The 19,990-nt window shown below is 42.6% G+C and overlaps 1 protein-coding gene across 1 annotated transcript in view; it reads right to left on the reverse strand.

Moving 5' to 3' along the window:
• Window positions 1-10,373: 10,373 nt before the first annotated feature.
• Window positions 10,374-19,990, reverse strand: part of CABCOCO1 (ciliary associated calcium binding coiled-coil 1) — a 120,849-nt gene continuing 111,232 nt past the window's right edge. The window contains exons 7-9 of the mRNA XM_056850523.1: window positions 14,433-14,555; window positions 13,779-13,913; window positions 10,374-10,503 (exon numbers count right to left, since the gene is read on the reverse strand). Coding sequence (XP_056706501.1) covers window positions 10,429-10,503; window positions 13,779-13,913; window positions 14,433-14,555 — 333 coding nt within the window. The 3' untranslated portion in view covers window positions 10,374-10,428. The remainder of the gene's footprint in view (window positions 10,504-13,778; window positions 13,914-14,432; window positions 14,556-19,990) is intronic.

Raw genomic sequence — 19,990 nt, forward strand, 5'->3', positions numbered from 1 at the left:
GGAAGAATGCAGCATGGGAGTGATAAATAAATTGTAATTAAACCCTACAAACTAAATTTGGAAGCACTCTCCCAAACACATTTCCATGTTCTCAAAATTAAACTCCCTTTTCTCACCTCAGTTTCTTTTTGTAGCCTTCCCGGCTTCCAGTGCCTTCAGAAGGAAAAAAAAGAGCCTTTTGGTTTTAATAAAAAAATCTTTTCAAATTATTCATGACTCCTATCTAGGCCATTCCATCTTTCAATTCAACAAGCAATGTTTTTTTAAGGAGTTTGATCTTTGTCAAAACCATTTGTCTGAGAATCTTGTAAACTCCTTTCCAGCAGAGTCACTTCCTGACAAAGCTTCAATATTCAAACGGAATAAAAGCTACTGTATGAATGAGAGATGTAACAATAGTAAGGTCTGACTGGAAAAGTTATGAAATCATAATAGGATTGAATGAAACTAAGTCTTGCTAAAATGACAAAGCAAGTTCAGTGCTGCTTCAGAAAGTGAGTCTTAAGAACATAAGAACATAAGAAAGGCCCTGCTGGATCAGACCAAGGTCCATCAAGTCCAGCAGTCTGTTCACACAGTGGCCAACCAAGAGCCTCTAGGAAGCCCACAAACAAGACGACTGCAGCAGCATTATCCTGCCTGTTATTTGTGTCATAGCCAAGAGTACACGTATGATCAAAAAGAAGTCCCTATAATCTAAGACAAGGTTGAGGTACTTTAAGCCAACTGTTTACAAGGAACTTAAAATCACCCAAGTCTGCATTGACTAAAACCCGTGAAAGCCGGGCACTTTCCAGTCCCATTCTTTTCAATACTTGCATGCATGCGTAACAGCACAATCCTTAGAATACTTTCCTGGGAATGTGTGTGTGTGTAAAGTGCCGTCAAGTCACAGCCGACTTATGGCGACCCCTTTTTGGGGTTTTCATGGCAAGAGACTAACAGAGGTGGTTTGACAGTGCCTTCCTCTGCACAGCAACCCTGGTATTCCTTGGTGGTCTCCCATCCAAAGCCCCACTAAATAGCCCTGTCTAAGATTCTGAGTAGATGTCCTTAGGATTGTTCTCTATGTTTCTTGTAGAAATCAATAGGGCTTGCAACCTAATACTATGCAATTTTACTCAGAAGTAAGCTCTACTGATTTCAAAGGAACTTGCCTTTTTGAAAGTGAGCCCAGGATTGTGCTCCCATCCAAGCCATCCAATCCTAAGTGTGTTTACTCAGAAGTAAGTCCTACAGAGTTCAAAGGAGCTCACTCCCAAGTCAGTGAGCACAGAATGTAGTAGGAATGCTTAGGTTTGTTTGGATCCTGGCTCATGATAAAGTTGCATTAAAAATGTTGTATCATTTCAAATGTCTTCAGACATGCAGACAGAAGGATTTTACAGCTTCTATTTCCCTCTTCCATCTAGGACAGCTGTAGTTACAGTAGCTCAGGTGTGTATTCTTTCATTTAGTCCTGATGGATTAACAGAAAATGTAGGTTACAACAGAAAAAGTATAAACCCAGCACTGACACTGAGAAATGTATTCCAAGGCCAAGTTACAACAGTACCCCAGAGTTAAGACAGCTTGGGGTGGGGTGGGGAGGAATGCCCTATTTCAGCCAATTTTTTTTGTTGATTAATCAGTGATGAAATCAATTACAGCCTGCAGCTTTCCTTAATGGCTGATTTGGGATAGTTATCCAATTTTATTTATTTGTACTCAGTTTTACCCAAATGTATGTTCTCCCTTTTATATTCCAATAAAGGCTTGTGTTGTGCTGTAGCCCTATAGTTAAGATTTCTATAGTTAAGATTTCTTCTTTTACCATGGGAAAAAGCATTTACTTTATCGCAGTCCAAGAAACTGCTGTACTGGTCAAAGACCGCAATAATTATTTTATGGTAACAGGTGGCAAAAGGATATAATTTTCCAGTGGGTTCTCTATAGGAAAAAAACAAAGCTCAATGATTAATCAAAAGAGACGTTTTCTCATTAAAAAACACACCTTTTCAGGCTTTATTAAATGTGCTGAATAAACCACGAGCAAACAGATTTCAGTGTCTGAATGTCACCTGTGCTTGTGGAAACTGTGCACCAGAACCTTCTAAATAATATGAACATCTCATTCTTAATAGTAATTTTTTTTTGCTGTTTTCTGCCCCGTTATGAATGCATTTTGGGGTGCTAGGAGGTTTGGGAGGGAAGGAAGAATTGGGCATTTAGCAAGGTTTATTCTATCGCTCAAGTTTTACATCAGTCCACACTGCAATAATAAGAGTTGTATCAGAAAAGGTACCCCAGCAAAAAAAAAAAAGTCACTGCAATATAGTGCCCAAGAATGAAAGAAGATAAAAGTTTTGAAACTGTTAGGTGTTTTGAAAGCACCACTGCTACATTGTAAATGTAAAATGTATTGTCAAGGGTTCAGTTCTGGAAAGATGATCTTTTGTCATGGTTTAGCTTTAACTGGGTAAAAAGCAGTGGTAGAAGGCATGCAAGGAGCCCCGTGGCACAGAGCGGTAAGCTGCAGTATTGCAGCCCAAGCTCTGCTTATGACCTGAGTTCAATCCCGACGGAAGTTGGTTTCAGGTAGTCGACTCAAGGGTGACTCAGCCTTCCATCCTTCCAAGGTCGGTAAAATGAGTACCCAGCTTGCTGGGGGTAAAGGGCAGATGACTGGGGAAGGCACTGGCAAACCACTCTGTAACATAGTCTGCCTAGTAAACATCAGGATGTGATGTCACCCCACGTGTCAGGAATGACCCGGTGCTTGCACAGGGGACCTTTACCTTTAGAAGGCATGCATTTGCTAATATTCATGCTGTCACCAACCTGTCCTCATAACAGGGTTGCAACTTAAATTTCTTTTTCTTAACGTAGTTTTTTTGGTAAGGTAAAGACATATACATACACACATAAACACACATTTCAGCATTTGAGTTGTTGATATGTATGTATATTAAAGTTGTAAAGCTAGATTTACCTTGTGGGTAAAGAACTGGCTGCCACTGTTCTTAAACTCTTATGTCTGTCTTCACCTTCATGGATCTGCCCACAGTGCTTGTTGTGATGCATAGCTTCAGCAGTCGGTACCCAGATAGCTGATTCCCATCACAGATGAATAACTAATATCTTACTAAAATCCGTGGCAGACACACCCCAGCTGTCTAATATGATTCACCAGCAAAGACCACATTGGAAATGGGTGCCATATGTTCAGATGAACTGTTGAAACTACAGTGGGTCCACGGAGATATTGCGAAAATGCCGATGGGATTGTATTACACTAAGGAATGATCTGTATGGTATTTTGTCTGTATTCCCTTAATTATAAAAATAACCAACTGCTTCACAGAAACAGGACTCTATTGCAAAGCAGAAGCATAGTTTGTGGTAGACCCTTCATTTGCGAATGTCTGCCAAATTCCCCCCTTCTCCATTAGCATAAATTCATTTATTATGGTGAGGGTGGGTCAATAAGGCTTGGGAAAAATTGTTAGCATGATCCACATCGCGCATTTGGCAAACGAGAGAATTGAAAACATTTCCCTGGAACTCAATCAAGGGACAAAATTCTTCTCTTTGAGTAGTCTGATCATTCTTGACTTTAATATTGTGCTCTGGGGAAGATTACGAATCTGAGCATGAGGGAGAATGGAACATTTGGAGCTGATGTCTACCAGATAGAACAAAGGGGAGGATTTGATGTTGCTTGCATACAACTAAAGATCATAATTTATGATCAGTTATAAAGTTTCTTTCTTACAGAAATTTCACTTTAGCTTAAGTGTTAGTAATTTTATAGCCATCCCCATCATAATGAGGTATCTCAGTGGCGACTAGTGGTGATTAGCTAAATAAAACCTCCACATACAGAAGCTGTACACCAGATATCCTTGAATATCTCTGCTATAACTGCTGCAGGAGACCATGCTTATGAGTACCTAGTGGTATCTGTTGGTGTGTGAAAAGAAGAAAATACTGGAGTAGATGGATCTTAAGTCTGATCCAGGAAAGCAATTCTCATGTTTACCAAGAAAACTGCTATAAATTATGCAGATAAAATTTGATGAAAAGAGTTTAAAAATAACAGATGTTAACCCAACCCACCCACAACCCTCTTTTAGCTTAGCCTTAGTCCCCTCCCCCAAACCCATCCTCTATATGACAGCCCTTCAAGTACTTGAAGGTGGTTATCATATCCCCTCTCAGTCTTCTCCTCTTCAGGCTAAACATACCCAGTTCCTTCAACCTTTCCTCATAGGACTTGGTCTCCAGACCCCTCACCATCTTTGCTGCCCTCCTCTGGGCATGTTCCAGCTTGTCTACATCTTTCTTATATTGTGGTGCCCCAAACTGAGCACAATACTCCAGGTGAGGTCTAACCAGAGCAGAGTAAAGAGATACCATTACTTTGCGTGATCTGGACACTATACTTCTGTTGATGCAGCCCAAGATCGCATTTGCCTTTTTAGCTGCCACATCACACTGCTGACTCATGTTCAGTGTTTGGTCTACTAAGACCCCAAGATCCTTTTCACACACACACTACTGCTAAGACAAGTCTTCCCCATCCTATAATTATGCATTTGATTTTTCCTACCTAAATGCAGAACTTTACATTTATCTCTGTTGAAATGCATTTTATTGGTTTTAGCCCAATTCTCCAGTCTGTTAAGATCATCCTGTATCCTGGCTCTGTCTTTTACCGTATTTGCTACCCCTCACAATTTAGTATCATCTGCAAATTTAATAACCATCCCCTCTATTTCTTCATCCAAATCATTTATAAAGATATTGAACAACACAGGGCCCAGGCCAGATCTCTGAGGCACTCCACTAGTTACTCCTCTCCAAGTGGATGAGGAACCATTAACAAGCACTCTTTGGGTGCAATCTGTCAACCAATTACCAATCCACCTAACGGTAACAAGATCTAAATCACATTTTCCCAATTTGTCAACAAGATTATGGGGAACCTTATCAAAAGCCTTACTGAAATCTAGATAAACTATGCCTACTGCATTCCCATGATCCAGCAAGGTAGAACTTTCTCAAAAAAGGAGATAGGATTAGTCTGACATGACATGTTCTTGAGAAACCCATGCTGGCTTTTAGTAATCAGATCCATCCTTTCTTAATGCTCAAGGACTGACTGTTTAATGATTTTTTCAAAAACTTTTCTCGTATAGAAGCTGATGGGTTGGTCGTTACCCGGATCCTCCTTTTCCCCCTTCTTGTTCCAGTGGTCCAGAATCAGTATTTATGGTGAGATCCTGGAACTGATTGCTGAGCAACAGAGGATCAGAATGTGTCCTGATTTTCCTGCTCCTGTGGCTCACATTCTTCCATGTACCCTCCTCCTGTGTTGGTTGTGCCTCCATTCGTTGAGATGCCTTACTTTCCTCCTCCTGTTGCTCCCTAAAGAGTGTTTCATACGTTTTGTCCATGAACTCTTCACCTTCCTTTATAAAATGGAGTGTGGACAAGCGTGCCTCAAGTCCCTGTTCTTCTCCTCCAGCAAGGCTACCAATTTACACTTGCTGCAAGTGTAATTATTGTTACCCTCAAGTAAGAATACAAACATGCCACAGACATTGCATGTTACTGCCTCAGCTCCCTCACTAGCCACACTACTGTGATCCATTGCTGAAGTTGTTCAGTTTCTTTCCTGCACTACTCTGATAATTCCCATGACAAACTGCCTCTCAAGGTTCCCTGCTTGAAGAAGTAAAAACACTCAACACATTAAAAATATAGAAACGTGTCAGTTGCTTACAGTGCCCCCAGGCCAGACCCCCAGGCTAAGAGCCCCAGGGCAAGAGCCCTTGTGCTCTCGCCCTTCGGTGCACGCCAAAGGCTCCTGCCTCTGGCGAGAGGAGGCTTCTTAATGAACAGCTCTCAGTCCCACACCTCAACAGCCAACAGCAGAGGGCCAGCAATTAACCCCAGTCACACTAGCCCTCCTCACTCAGGAAACAGCAACTCTTTAGAAACTTTGGGTCCTGCAGACTCTCAGCCCAGGTGCCTCAGATTCTGCCTCCAAGAGGGAGGAATTGAAGGACTGTGTCATGTGTCTTTTTGCACCAAGCACACCAATACTCCAGAGGGGGCAGAGCTAGAAAGGTGGACAGATCAGATTCCTCTGCAACCTTCTTCTGTCTTTGCTAATGCTAATCTCAGGGGATTCCTTCCTTCCACCTACAGACGAGATGCTCACATTGTATACCTGGAGCTCCCAGGGTTTTAAAAAACTCAACCATCATGTGTACAGGTACCCAATTTAGATTGGGAACATGTCACCAGCTTGGGGGTGGGGTGGGTTAAACCTTCCTCCCCATGCCCTTTTATCCCCAATGAGACATTACATTCACTATTGATGAAACATACACTTACAGATATAAGTACTGTATATTTGCCCCAATGGGGAGCACAGTGGCTTGTCAGGGCCATTTAGATTAGCAAAATGGCACAAGGGAAAGGCTTATTCCCTTTTAGCCTTACACTGTGGTCCCAATCCAGACAGGGCCCTCCCAGCCTAACAATTCAATTTTTAAAATACACTGGAAACTCCCAGTATCTCCTTTGGTTTGGCTCTAAATGCAAGTCCACATCACAGGAATGAGACATGTTCTTTCCCCAGCTCCACCTCCTCCTTCTCTCTTTGTTGCCCCTCTTACTTAAATTCGAGTCTCTTGTGGGGCAAGGACTTGTCTTCTTGTTCTCTGTAAAGTGTCGGGCACATTGTTGGAACTCTATCAAAAGTAAATAAAATAATAAAGTTATACACACTTCACCAGGGCTCTTGGGCCAAACACATTATGGAGGACTTTGCCTTCATTTCACTGATTTTAAAAACGCACAGCTGTCCTGCATATGTGCAAAGTCTACATGCTAACAAATCAGCATTGTAACACTTAGCACTTATACGGCACTTTTTCATCTTCAAAGTGCTTTATAGATCTCCCAGGCCCTCCTTAACATCTGGGCAGTGGCAGGGGGTCTGGGTTGATCTTCAGAGCCCACTGGCATAAATCAAAGCCAGGCCTATTCCATAACAAGACAAACTTGAGTCTCAGGCAATTGACTTCTGTTATTTATACTGGGTGATTCTGCTACTAAAGATGTTAGGAATTATTAGGAAAATAAAAAGAAAATCATAAGGTCATTATATAATCTTTATGGTATGACCACATTTGGAATATCATGTACGTTACTCATGCTCCTTCAAAGCTGGAAAAGCTGCAGAAAAGGGCTACTAAAAATGATCAAGGGGATGGAATATCTTCCCCCAAAAGAAAGGTTATGAGTTTTATTTTGTAAACAATACAGCTAAAGGGAGGACAGGAAGGAGATTTCTAAAATTAGGAATGACGCAGAGAGAATGGACAGAGAGACATTTTGTGCTCTCTTTCATAATAATGTGGCTTGGGCATCATTCAATGAAATTCTGACAACAGGTTCACAAGTACACACAATACATAGTTAAGTAGTACCACCACTGATATGGTATAGCTAGCAACTACCTTAAACGTCTATTACTTATAAGGACTGAACAAATTTAGGTAGGATAGCTCTATTAGTGGCTATCAGCACTGATGGCTAACTGGATCCTCTCATTGGCACAGACGGTATAGCCCTGGTGCCTGACCTTTTTATGGTTGTAAAATATGGCATAGTATAGCCTAGATGCAACAAAAACTTCTAGCAGTGAAATCAATGGACCTGCATCCTACTGAATAGGATTGCACTGTTAAATACCCACCAGGCCAAAACTTTTCTATTTACTCAGGCTTTTCTCAAATCAGTTTTAAAACCAAATTGTTGAATCTGTTTTCTTTCTTCCTTTCTTCTGTAATGTGTGTTGGTTGGTTTTATTGGCGATATGGTACACATTGGTTTGATGTTCATTTTCAATGTTTATTAACTGAGAGCTGATTATTTATTGAATTGTGATTTTATTTGGATTTTATCTGGAAGCCTGTGTCTGAGAACACTCAAGGTAGAACTCTCTTAAATCAATCAGGCTTGCCGTTCACTGGTGAAAACAGTGTGATGGGCTTGGTAGTTGCCGGTATCCAACCACTCAGTTCCCAAGGGCACTTAAGGGCACTTCAGTTTTCTTAAGAGAGGGCAGAGGGGGTACACTGTTTCCCCCTCCTGCAGCATCCATTGAATGCCGTGAAATTTTATTCCAGGGGCAACAGTGGACCCCCAGAAACAACATAGGTAGCAAGGAGGGGGAGTCTGTAGTGGGAGGCGGAAAGCAATGTAAAATGTTGCCCCCCCCTTTAAGGAAATTTAAGTGCCCTTAAGTCTTTGGCATTTGTGGCTGGATACAGACTGATGCGACCCAATGAAAATAAATTTGTGATGGTTCGTAACTGCCAACATCCAGATGTGCATTTGTATGGATTAAACAGGGCTAAACTATTTCTGCTTAATTTAGTGTGGTGATGGTCAGAGGGCAATTTGTCCTATTCCTTAGCGAAAAATGGATAGGCAATATTTTGCTGCTTCAAGCCCAGAACTGAGACAAAGCAAGAGCCAGGCCGTGCACAAAGGCTGAAATCAGAGGGACCTGCCATTGCCTGGGAAGGGGCACATGTGGACAATTCAAGGCTCTGGACAAGGGAGTAAAACTGAGATGAGTGACAAAACAGACAGCAGATATGTGGCTGGTAGGAGCCACCCAGAGGGTCAAATTTAGGGTGTTAGTCTTGCTTAAAGGAGATTAGCAGGGCTAGACTGAAAGGCCAGAGCAGGAGTCAGAAAACCCTGGGTGCAGAGAGCTGGCTCGAGAATTAACAACAACAACAACAACAAAAAAGACAGCATCACACCCTTCCAAGTCCAATAAAGTCAATGGGCTTTGCCTAGGATTACACTGTTGGGGCCATAAGGATAGATAAATGACATGGACAGAGGGTACCAGCGATGGCAGCAGTCAGGCTGGAGGAGATACAGCAGAGCTGAGCCTCAACAATTGTGACGTAATGAGGCCAAATGGGGGAGTTCATGACATGAACACGAAGCTGCCTTGTACTGAATCAGACCTTTGGTCCATTTAGATCAGTATTGTCTACTCAGAATGTCTCTCACATCATTTCCTACCTCAGTGGTCCCCAACGTGGAGCCCTTTAGGTGTCATAGCACCCACCAACACCTTTCCTTGTGCCTCCCAAATGTTTTTAGAAAGTAGATAGGGCCAGGTGGGGCTGTTGGCCATTGGAGGTTTGATTGGCTGTGCAGATTTTTAAAAATGTTGCTTTGCCAACAGCTGCCACCACAACACAATGATCTTCATGGTATGACTGAAGGTAAGTCGTGACAGCCATTTTGTGGCTGTGCTCACCACACTTTGTCAGCATTCCAAGGTGTCCACAGGCTGAAAAAGGTTGGAGACCCTGTCCGACCTGATCCCTTTAACTGGAGATGGTGGGGATTGAACCTGGGATCTTCTGCATATCAAGCAGAGGCTCTACCATTGAGCCACAACCTGTCCATTGTCCTTCTTCCTGATCCACTGCACAAACAGAGGGAGGGGAGGAGGCTAACAGGTATTTAACTAAGCACTGACGGACTTCATGGCCTTAAGCTTCTGATGCTGTATTCTGGAGAAAGGCAGAAGCCTACCCCGAAACAAGTGGTCTTCAAACATTCTAGGTTTGTGTCCTTCTTCAGTTGGCTTGTAGGTAATCATTATTTACCCACTCTTGTCCCTATGCTGCTGCATGTTCTGTCATGTGTTTTAGCGTTCTTGACTTCTGGAAACACCTTTTGAATGGGTGTGTGTATGTTTGGGAGATGTGTGTATGTTTGGGAGATGGTAAGGGTGGAAAGATCACTACATCTCAACCCTGTACATTTTGTTTACTTATTTGAAAAGATATTATGATAATTCAGGGTAGACAAATAGCATAAATGCACATTTCCCTTCCCTTTATGTCTGTGTTTAACAGCTATGGGCATTCTCCAACTCTGAAGAGTGAAGGGATGCTTCCCACCTTAGAGCCAGGAGGAAAGGAGGGGGAAGAAATGCCTATCATGGCTAAGAGGATGTTGGCTTTTAATCCCTACCAGAATATTTATCCTGCCACTCAATAATTTAGATGCCTTTCACAAACACAGACATCAGGGAAAGCTTCACAAATCAGATGTAATTCAGATTTCAAAAACAACAAAACAGATCGATGTTCAATTTTAGTTTTCTTCCTTCACTATTTAGTTTTCAAAGAATACGCCACTATTTATACACACAGAAGGGCTAAACTTAATACACAGATGTTGTATTAGTGACTTCAGAAAGACATTTGCCCTACGAAGCAGCAGTGACCCGATCATGCTGAGCTTCGGAAACAAAATACATTGTCGGCGTTGAGTGTGTTTTAAACAACTGGTGGAAAACTCCACACCAACATACTTCATGTGCAGATTTTCTCAGATTTTCTTCAGCTTTTCTATTCTCACAGAGTAGGCCTCTTCCTGCATTTGTAGCTTTTCATTTATCTCGGTCTGTAAAGATAATTTTTTAAAAAGTGAATATAATGGGGCTATCGACTGCTGTACATTGTCTTTATGGTTTTGACATAGCAAAGACAGACATTATCCTTCACACAACTTCCTGCTTTGCAGATGTTCTGATGCCCCAGCCTGCACTTAGATGATAACACTTTATCATATTACTGTGAGCATGGTCCAGTGTATTGTATATTTGCCATGAACGGGAAGTAGAATGGTGACAACGTCCCCTCCCCAAATAGCCTTTTATTCTCAGAGACAAACTTTGCCAATAAATTCCAAATTGATGGGAAGAGGAGGAATCATCTAGTATTTGGATTATTGCCCCCTTTTTCTTTCCTTTGCTGCAGATGTTTAATGTTTAGTAAAGCTTTATTGCTTTACTGGAAATGTAATGAAACAAAGCAAACCTCCCTCCCCCCCTGAAAAAAAACACCCAGAACTAGTTGTTGCTTGTCTCTTTTAACTCCAGCTGTAATTGCCAATAAAAATTCTACGCAAGGCGCATCAGAATGCCAGGCTTAGATTTCATTGTGGTTATTATCAACAAAGGTACAAGGGTGGCAACAAACTTTCCCTTGCTGCGGTAATATGTTTCTGCAAATTTTGTTGCCTGAAGAACACTGGATCAAATTTCACAAATATTGGCGCCCTTGGAATTTATGTAACCCTTTCAGTATGCAGAGATATGTACGTTTGTGGAAACATATGGTGTGTCTTGACAAAAACAACCCTGAAAGGGACAGATCGCAATAGAAAAATGTAGCTTTTTCAAGAACTGTACGTGTCCACTGGATCTTGAGAGAGAAAATGTAGATATTGGCTGTATGCTAAAATTCAGGAACAAATAATATGTTGTTCTATAATGATTTTTCATGAAGTTTTCATGAACTGTTATAAACCTGTTCATAAAAAACAATCAGTAAGTTATCTTAAAGATTAAGGCAAGGTTATAAGCTGAAGTCCACCAGTGGACCCTGGTGGCTAGGATTCTCACAAGAATGGTAGAAAACGTAGCCGGAGCTTAATTTCATCCAGTGAGATTCTTTTTATGTGTTTAAGCAAGAGAACATTCTCAGCATCACTTAACACCGGCAAGAGATGCCTTCACCGGTAAGAAATGAGATTCTGAGCGTGAACTCTTGTTTCATAGTTTAAAATAATCAGAAGACCATCTGAAATCTGGTTGGGGAAAAAGAAAGAAAGGGACTATGTAAGACTCGCCAGTCCACTTTTCTTTCTTTCTTTTTCTTATTTAAAATATTTATACACTTGCCTTTCTGCTGAGCATCTCAAGACCTAAGGTGGGCAACAACAAGCCTGTAGGGGAACATTTTAAAAGTTTTCCTGCATATTCATATACAGGAGTCTTGTTTCTGCCTTATTTATAAGGGTAACTCACAGCCCTTTCCTGAGCCGAAAAGACAAAGGCCTTAGGAAGCCAGGAAGGGGCTGCGCCAGGATCTGGATCCCCTGCACCAGCGCCTGTGCCCGTGCCACTTAAACTGGCCAAAGTGGCACAGATGCCAGTGGGGGGCGTACACACCAAGGGATCGCACCAGTGTCCAGACAGCACACTTCTGTGCGCTGTCCTTCCGGGGGCGTTCCCGGACTGGTTGAAGGGAAGTGCTGCATTTAGGTGGCCTCCTAAGCCCTTTCAGCCCAGGAAGGCCCCCTTTGCCATTACTTGCACTTACTCCACCTTTTGAGGTGGCGTAGCCCCATGGAACCCTATGGAGCAGTTCCTTCCACGGGGCTTGCAAGTAAAGGCAAGGTTTCGGCTTCAGTGTGTGGGGGGAAATCTCCTTTGGAGGCAGTGTGGCGCAGCCCTCCCCCTCAGGAATGGGCTGTCAGTACTGAAATTTACTAAATTATGGCATCACAGATGCCTTCATTTTATAAATGCATGGTTAAAGGCTCTGAGCCAGGGCAGAATACAAAACAGTTGCTGTGCACTCAATTTCTGAGCAATGTACAAAGTTCAGAGTTGTAGCAATCTTCTCACTTCAAGCTCATATCCTATAAGTGAGTACAAGCACATGTTGAGGCAATTCAGAACAGTGCCCATAGCCATGACCCCAAAGAAAACCCACAGTTATGCCATCTAGGATTTTATGTTCAAGAGGAATCTTCAGCATCAGAAAGGACTTTGCTTTTTCCAATGACAAATCTATCCCTGGCAAATGGAATGGAATGGTGGACTGAAAACAATTCAAAGGAAAATATCAGGATTCTGAAGGAGGAGAAATTACATATACAAAATAGGAGGGGGTAGCCATGTTAGTCATAGTATCAGAGATTTCCTGAAGGGGGTCAAGGTTTGAAATAATACAAATGCAAACCTACCAAAGTGTTTTATAACTTTTTATCCAACAACCACCATGCAAAGTAAGCCACAGTGCAATAGTACTATTATATGTTTGAAACCAGATAATGTTATCTGTAGCTTCCTAGGCGGCGAACAATTGTCAATACATACCTACTTGACCAACTCGGTAGAGTGTTCACATTTTAAAAAGAATGCTTAACAGTCTTGCTGGTGCCATTAATTAACTTTAAAAAGGAACTGATCCAGCAGCCACTTCCGCAAACAGAAAATCACAGGCTTGAAGAAGACACAAAATATCTACATTTGCTGTAGTTTTGAAAGTGCTACTCCACTGGTTTTTCCCCCTTCATTTTGTTCTCTAAGCATTAGCTAGTTGGTTGCCCCTTTGAAATTGTACCACACCATTTTAGGTAACAGCAAAATGAAGAGCATGATCATGCACAGAGTGCACATTCCTTGCCAATGTTCTCTTTGGCTGCACGCAGGGCAAAAGGACATTTTTAAAGGCCTCTGATCTGCATTCCCCCCCCCCCCAATCTTGTTCATGCAGTTGGGCTTTCTCATTGCTTCAGATACAATTTTAGGAATTTAAAAATGAAATGAAAATTGAAAGAAGAGGTTAGGAGTGGCTGAAGCAGCCCCTCCCCCCACTACCATGACAAAAATAACTGTTCTAAATCAGGGATACATAGACCCATTCCTCACCCAGCAAAAAGCAACAGCAGCAGCAGCAAGCAAGCAAGCAAAGAAGAAGAAGAAGAGTCAATGCAGCTAATAAATGTATAAAGTTATGTTAGTGAACACATGTTCTTGCATAATGTTTCGTAGATAAATTCCAGATATCCAGATAAATTCCACTGGCATAACACAGATTCAGTTTACAGTCATTGAAGAAATACATTAGAGCTGGATTTAGCAAATATGCTTCCAGTAACAATACCTGAAGGTGGACGATCATTTCATTGGTCACTTCGCCCAGTACTGACTTGACATCATCCATGCAATAACCTGTCAGAGGATCTACAGATGGTTCTGCTTCAGGCTGTTCTTCTGGTTGTATGTCTCTCTCAATTTCCTGATAAGAATACATGACAAATCCCACATCAGTGATGCCTGTCTGAACACAGTGGCGAAACTGGTATCATTGCGTTGGTGCAAAAGAGGTCACTTTTGCCATTTGGGTCTGGTCCACAGAAGGAAGGCCACCATATTGCTTGAGAAGCTGACCATGCCATCCTAAGCACAGTTATACCCTTCTAAGCTCATTGACTCCAAGCGACCTGGAAGGGTTTAACTCTGCTTAGGATGATGCTTCCTCCTGCTTAGGACGGCACTTCTAGGTCAGTGGGCTCAAGGTGTAATTCTGCTTCAGATGGCGGAGTAGATGAGCAGTGTTCAATACCGCAGAGTGCCTTGTGCGGGAGACAAGGCAAAAGCAAGCCAAAGTAAGTATGAGCTGTATTTAGGCAGCGTCTCCCTCTGCAGAGGGCTTAAAAGAACTGCAGTGATTTTGCTTGCACTTTGTTGTTGGCCAGGAATGAAGGAACAAGTCATTCTCAATCAATGTGACTACAGCACGAAAAATCCCCCTCACCTCGACTGCATCCTCTGCAACTGGGATCAAAGCTATAAACGTGGAATAAATGTCACAAGGCAGACCTTCTTCCAAAGGAGCAGGGAAAGGGGCATCCGCAGGCTTGACCAGTTCGACAACATTCTGCTCCGGGGAAACAACAACACAAAAAAAGCAAGCTTATGTAATGGAGATGCAATTAACACTCACCATTTGCTGATGGTTTTTTCAAGGAAGTAAATAAAATGCTTCAGGCCCTTAACATAACAACACTTTGTTACTCTCCAAGTGAATTGGATAAATCTCCTTTCCGGATCTGCATTTAATTCCTAGTTGTATGTGTATTTTTTTAAGCCAGGAGTCCTCCTGAAAGTTGACAAGGTGTTCATCCTTAAGCAGATGCTCATCGCACATTTTATTGACTGTGGCAGCTTGACACACAGGCAGGAAGCAATACAATACCAAGCCATCTTGGGCCAACATCAACATTTAATAGCTCTTTAAAAAGGGGAAAGAAATCCAATCTTGCATAATTTTAACAATTTGAAAATGACAGTTCTCTAGGGCTGCCAACCTCCAGGCACTAGCTGGAGGTCTCCTGATATTACAACTGATCTCCAGCCGATAGACATCAGTTCACCTGGAGAAAATGGCCGCTTTAGCAATCGGACTCTATGGCATTGAAGTCCCTCCCAAAATCCCAAACCCTGCCCTCCTCAGGCTCCGCCCCAAAAACCTCCTGCCGGTGGTGACCTGGCGACTCTACAATTCTCTCTCCCTGGTACACCAAGCTGGTGCTGATGCCTCAGTTGCTCCTTGCCAGTCTGTGGTAAGGAGGCCCACTTAGTGCTTTGCTACTGAACTACAAGCTCTAGTCTTTTCCTCCTCCAGCAGCTATTGAGTTGGTGTTCCTTACTAGTTCATCATAGGCATTCGAATTAAAATAATTTAATATTTATTTTATATTATGCTGCTCCCTGGCCAACCTGGTCTTCCCTGGATGGAGCTGCTGGCTTGGCCAGGATCTGTGGGCCCACCATCTCAGCCCCCTCCTCTCAAGTGCAGGACTCCTCCTTTGAGTCCGTGCCTAGCTCACCGAGCAAGAACATGGCAGGCTTATCCATTATCGAGCTCCATCCCTTAAGACAGGGGTGGGGAACGTCAAGCCTGGGGGCTGTTTAAGGCCTGCGAAATCATTTGGTCTGGCCCTTTGTGGGTCCTGGCAGATGTCTAGCTCAGAAGGATCTAAGACTGGTGATCCACCCCCTCCCGTTGACAGGAATAGCCTCTATTCAAGGCAGATGTGTTTGTTTTGCTGAGAAAAGGAAGCTTTTCCCCCCTTGCAGAAGAGTTGTTAGCTATGGAGCTGCTAGGACCGCCCATGAAACTGTGTTAACCCTTTCCCACCCGGGCCATGGAGAAACGTATTCCCTCTGTACTACAAGAGGGCTGGAGGCGGAAGTGGCGACAGTGGAGGGGTTAAAGGAGGCAGGGCTAGAATGCGTGCACACGGGGGGGGGGGAAGGAGTTCTTAGCCAGTGTGTCCTCATTTCATCCCTGCAGGCGGAGGTAGCAGGAGCTGGCTGTAGAATCTGGCCCTGACCATGCGGAGCAGGAGCAACTCCGGCATGCAGCTGGACGGTTACGCCCAGCTGGTGCAACAGACCATCCTGTGCCACCAGGTGGGTGAGTGCACCACTGGTTGAATGCCTGCCTGCTTGCCCACGCCGGGGGGGGGCTCATCTGGGGCAGCTGCCTGCTTGGGGCTTGGTTGGCTAATTTTTAAGTTGATAATTTTGTATGGCCCATGAATGATGGCCCTTGGCGAAAAAAAGGTTACCAACCCTGCCTTAAGAGGTCTGACTGTCGTTTCTGGAAGGCTTACTGGAGTAATTTGAAAACCACTGTTTTATCAGTGATTTTGAAGCTTGGGACTAGAATTTGGTTGTAATTTAAATTGTCAAAATTATTCAGCTTTAGAAATTAAGATGTTTTAATGTATACACACATCTTTACAGGGACTTCTAAGCCTAGGTACGTGATTGTGAACTTAGCATTTTCTTCCAAGGTTTCTTTTCATTTGTTTGCTTAGCCTCCACCCCCACTGTGGCCCATTCAAATAGCCAATTATAACTACATTACAGCAGAAGGATTCACTTTTGTAACTCACAACAGCTCTAACATTTTGCCAAACAGGATTTTTTTTAAAAACCCTGCAGTTGCAACATAGAATTAAAATGAAGTATTTTGTTTAGTAATAAGAGGTTTATGAGCAGAACTGTACTTTGAAGCCAGAATGTACTGATCTAAAAAGCACTATTTGACTTGTTCCTTCCTATATTTTGCATTCTTAACAAGTCCAGGGGAAAATCAGAATGAGTGAATTGTGAAGAGTGCCCAGAGCCAAATGTATTTAAATGAATCCTTCTGATGCAATACTTTCCTTTAAAAAGTACAATTAAGTCTTTGTATTTCCTTTAAACAAAACCTCATGTATACTATTACCAATGATTATGTCGTAAAATCTATTTCAAAACAGAGGAGACAGGCTCAGAATTATAATCCTGCTTTTTTAAGTTACAGTTTTTTTCCAAGAGAAATTTACAGATTTCTTAAGCATGTGAATGGATTTTGGGCAATTGGCTTCTGCAAGCTTTGAAGGAATTAGCCCTCCCCCCCCCAAAAAAAAAATACACCAGAACTTTCTGCTTGTACAACAAAGGTTGCATGATTCAGAACTCAACATTTTCTTTACAACATTCTTTTCACAGGGGTGCCCCCACCATCGCCCCCACTATAGCCCATTCAAACAACGGACTGCTTACTGCCAAACCAAATGAAATTTCCATATCCCAGTGCATTTGCTCATTTTTGAGCCACAAACAAAATGCAAATTGAAAAAGAAATGATAACTATTATCAGTTGATTATGCAAATCTATGTCTTTGAACAATTTGTCATTTTGCTCATTAGCAATACACAGCCACCCCTTCCGCTGTAGGAATGCAAAAGGACTTTGAACCAGGATTAACGCAAGCCATTGTGCTGAATAAACTACGCTGCAGGAGAGATGCTAGTCTGATGAAGCAACAAACCTTGTTTGCACAGATAAAGAGCCTACTACAGTTCAGCCTACCCCCTTTGTTTCCTCCCTTGAGTCATGCACATGACCCTGCTTGTGCTCAGCTCCATCCAAGACAACGAACACCGGCTGTCTGTGCAGCTCACCATATACAACAGTGCTCACACACCCAAATAAATAAAAGGACCCTCTCTCCTGGTATGAATCTATGCACTAACTCAGATCTGCTCCCACAATTCCTCCTGGTTGTTGCCACACCCAGGTGCGTTAGATCAGCTGCAGCTGAGTCATGAGTCATGGTGCCATCTTTGTGGAGGTCAGGAGGGGACCCTCCCTAGCTTGTCTTTGAAAGCGGTGTTGTTCAAGAGGGCCTCTGGCAGGGATTGCTATTTTTGTTGGGGGGATATTTGGAGAGGGCTGTTTGGAACGTGTTTTATTTTTCTGTCTGCTTTCACTGTGCTGTGTTTAGCTGGGGCACATGTATGAGCCTCTATCGATGGAGAGGAAAGTGGAATATAAATATTGCTATATGGTATTAAATATAGGTTGCCGCTTTAGTGCAAGCTGTTGCTGGAATCGTCCAGATACTATGTCCTTGTTCTCACTGGTGAGTTGAGAACTTGTGTCTAGGTTATGACAATTCAGACTGCAGGAAAGCACACGGCAGAAGCCTTTGTGGATGCACAACAATCCCCTGCACACATAAAAACAGCACGTCAAGGAGAAAGCTATGCTGCATCCCTCCCCCCGGCAATTATTTTATATTATTTTTATTTATTTAAAATATTTATTAGTGGGCTTTTTGCCTTGTGGCACTCAGTGGCTTACAATATAAAGAAAATACATAAAATAGATCACATAAAATGCATAAAACCAATATTTAAAATCACAATGTAGGACTGCTTTAATCAAATGCTCTCCTAAATAAAACTGTCATCAGCTGCCCCCTAAAGGTCAAAAGCGAGGAGAGATAGTTCCATAATTGTGGGGCTGCCACTGAAAAGGTCCTCTCTTGTGTACCCAACGAATTAGCTTCTTTGATTGATGGAACAGTCAGGAGGGCCTCTCCCTGTGATCTTAATTTTTGGGCAAGAATTTTCTATGCAGTGGTATTCTATGCATGGGAAGCATTTAGTCATCTGAGTTCTGACTTACAGTCTGCGGTGAGAAACCACAAGCAGGTTCACCATCTCAGTGACAACTAGGCTTACATGCAATAATACACCTCCGCGACTGAAACACCAACTCTGTAATTTGGCTCTTAGAAGTAGCTAAAGGGGACCTGATCTAGATTGGGGCTGTGGGGATGGAGAAGGGGGGGATTAACTAATCCTGAAGTCATTTCACTAATAAAAAGCTGGCCTTCCCCAAGCCTTAGCACAGATGCCTGTCTTTTTCCATACCAGGGCTTAACGGACCTGGGGAAAGGGAGGGAGGGAGGTAGGTTTCCAATTGGATAAATAGCTGATTGAAAGTGGCAGGTTCCTCAGCACCACAACACCGATCCAGACATCTCCCAGCTGCTTTTAGAGCCAAAGTTCATGTTCGAGCACAGCACTCCAGGACCATGTGTAGTGAAGTGTGGTTCACACTGTGTTTAGAATTACAGGTTTATCATCTAAGTAAAAAACAGACAAGAAGAAGTCTTCAGGCAGCCTAAGCCCTCCTACTCTACCTCCAGGAAGCACCTTTGAGCAGCCCGGGGATGTCTGGCAGAATTCTAGCTTCCTTCTTTAAAGAGTTTTCTAGCCCTTCTACTACAACTTGAGATCGTCACAGCAGAGATGCTAATAGATTGGAATCAAGGAGACAAGTAAACAAGAAGCTCAGTTTCAATGCCATACAAAACATGTAAGTTCTGTGGTCATGTCTGAGTTTTTATCACTTTCCTTCTTTGCTTCTATGACCCATAGGTCCTGAGCAGTTATTTCTTAGAGGAAAATATGATGGAGAGATATTTGGCCACGGCCAGTGTTATATTTGGATCTCTATCCATCAGCAAAAAGGGGACTATTTTGTCTCTTGTTATGGGGGCACGAATTCTCGCCAATATGGGGGTGATCCATTTATCTCGGTAGCGTTTAAAGAGGCGGCATTCCATCATCTTATGAGATAGTGTGTCAATTTTCTTTGAATTGCACGAGCACAGTCTGTCAGAGTATGGTAGATTTCCATATCTTCCGTTTAATACTGCTGAGGGTGCAGCATTTAAACGGGCGAGCATAAAGGCTCTTCGGAAGGAAGGGACTGTCAGGTTGTAAAAGTATAGTGGAGTTAGCAAAGGACTCAGAGGAATGCCAAAGAACTGAGTTGACCATACTCTCCGGGCACGCATTGTGGAACTATGGTGGTCTAATTCTTTTATGCATCTCTTAATAGTTAATATAGATTTCCTTTCCCCCATATTTAGTAGGGTATCCTTAGACAAACCAAAAAGTTGTAATTTTTGTTGATTTCTTGCATCCAACAAGTGCTGCAGTGATCTTGTTTTAGATGGT

Source organism: Euleptes europaea, chromosome 5 (assembly GCF_029931775.1).
Source record: "Euleptes europaea isolate rEulEur1 chromosome 5, rEulEur1.hap1, whole genome shotgun sequence".
NCBI lineage: Eukaryota > Metazoa > Chordata > Lepidosauria > Squamata > Sphaerodactylidae > Euleptes > Euleptes europaea.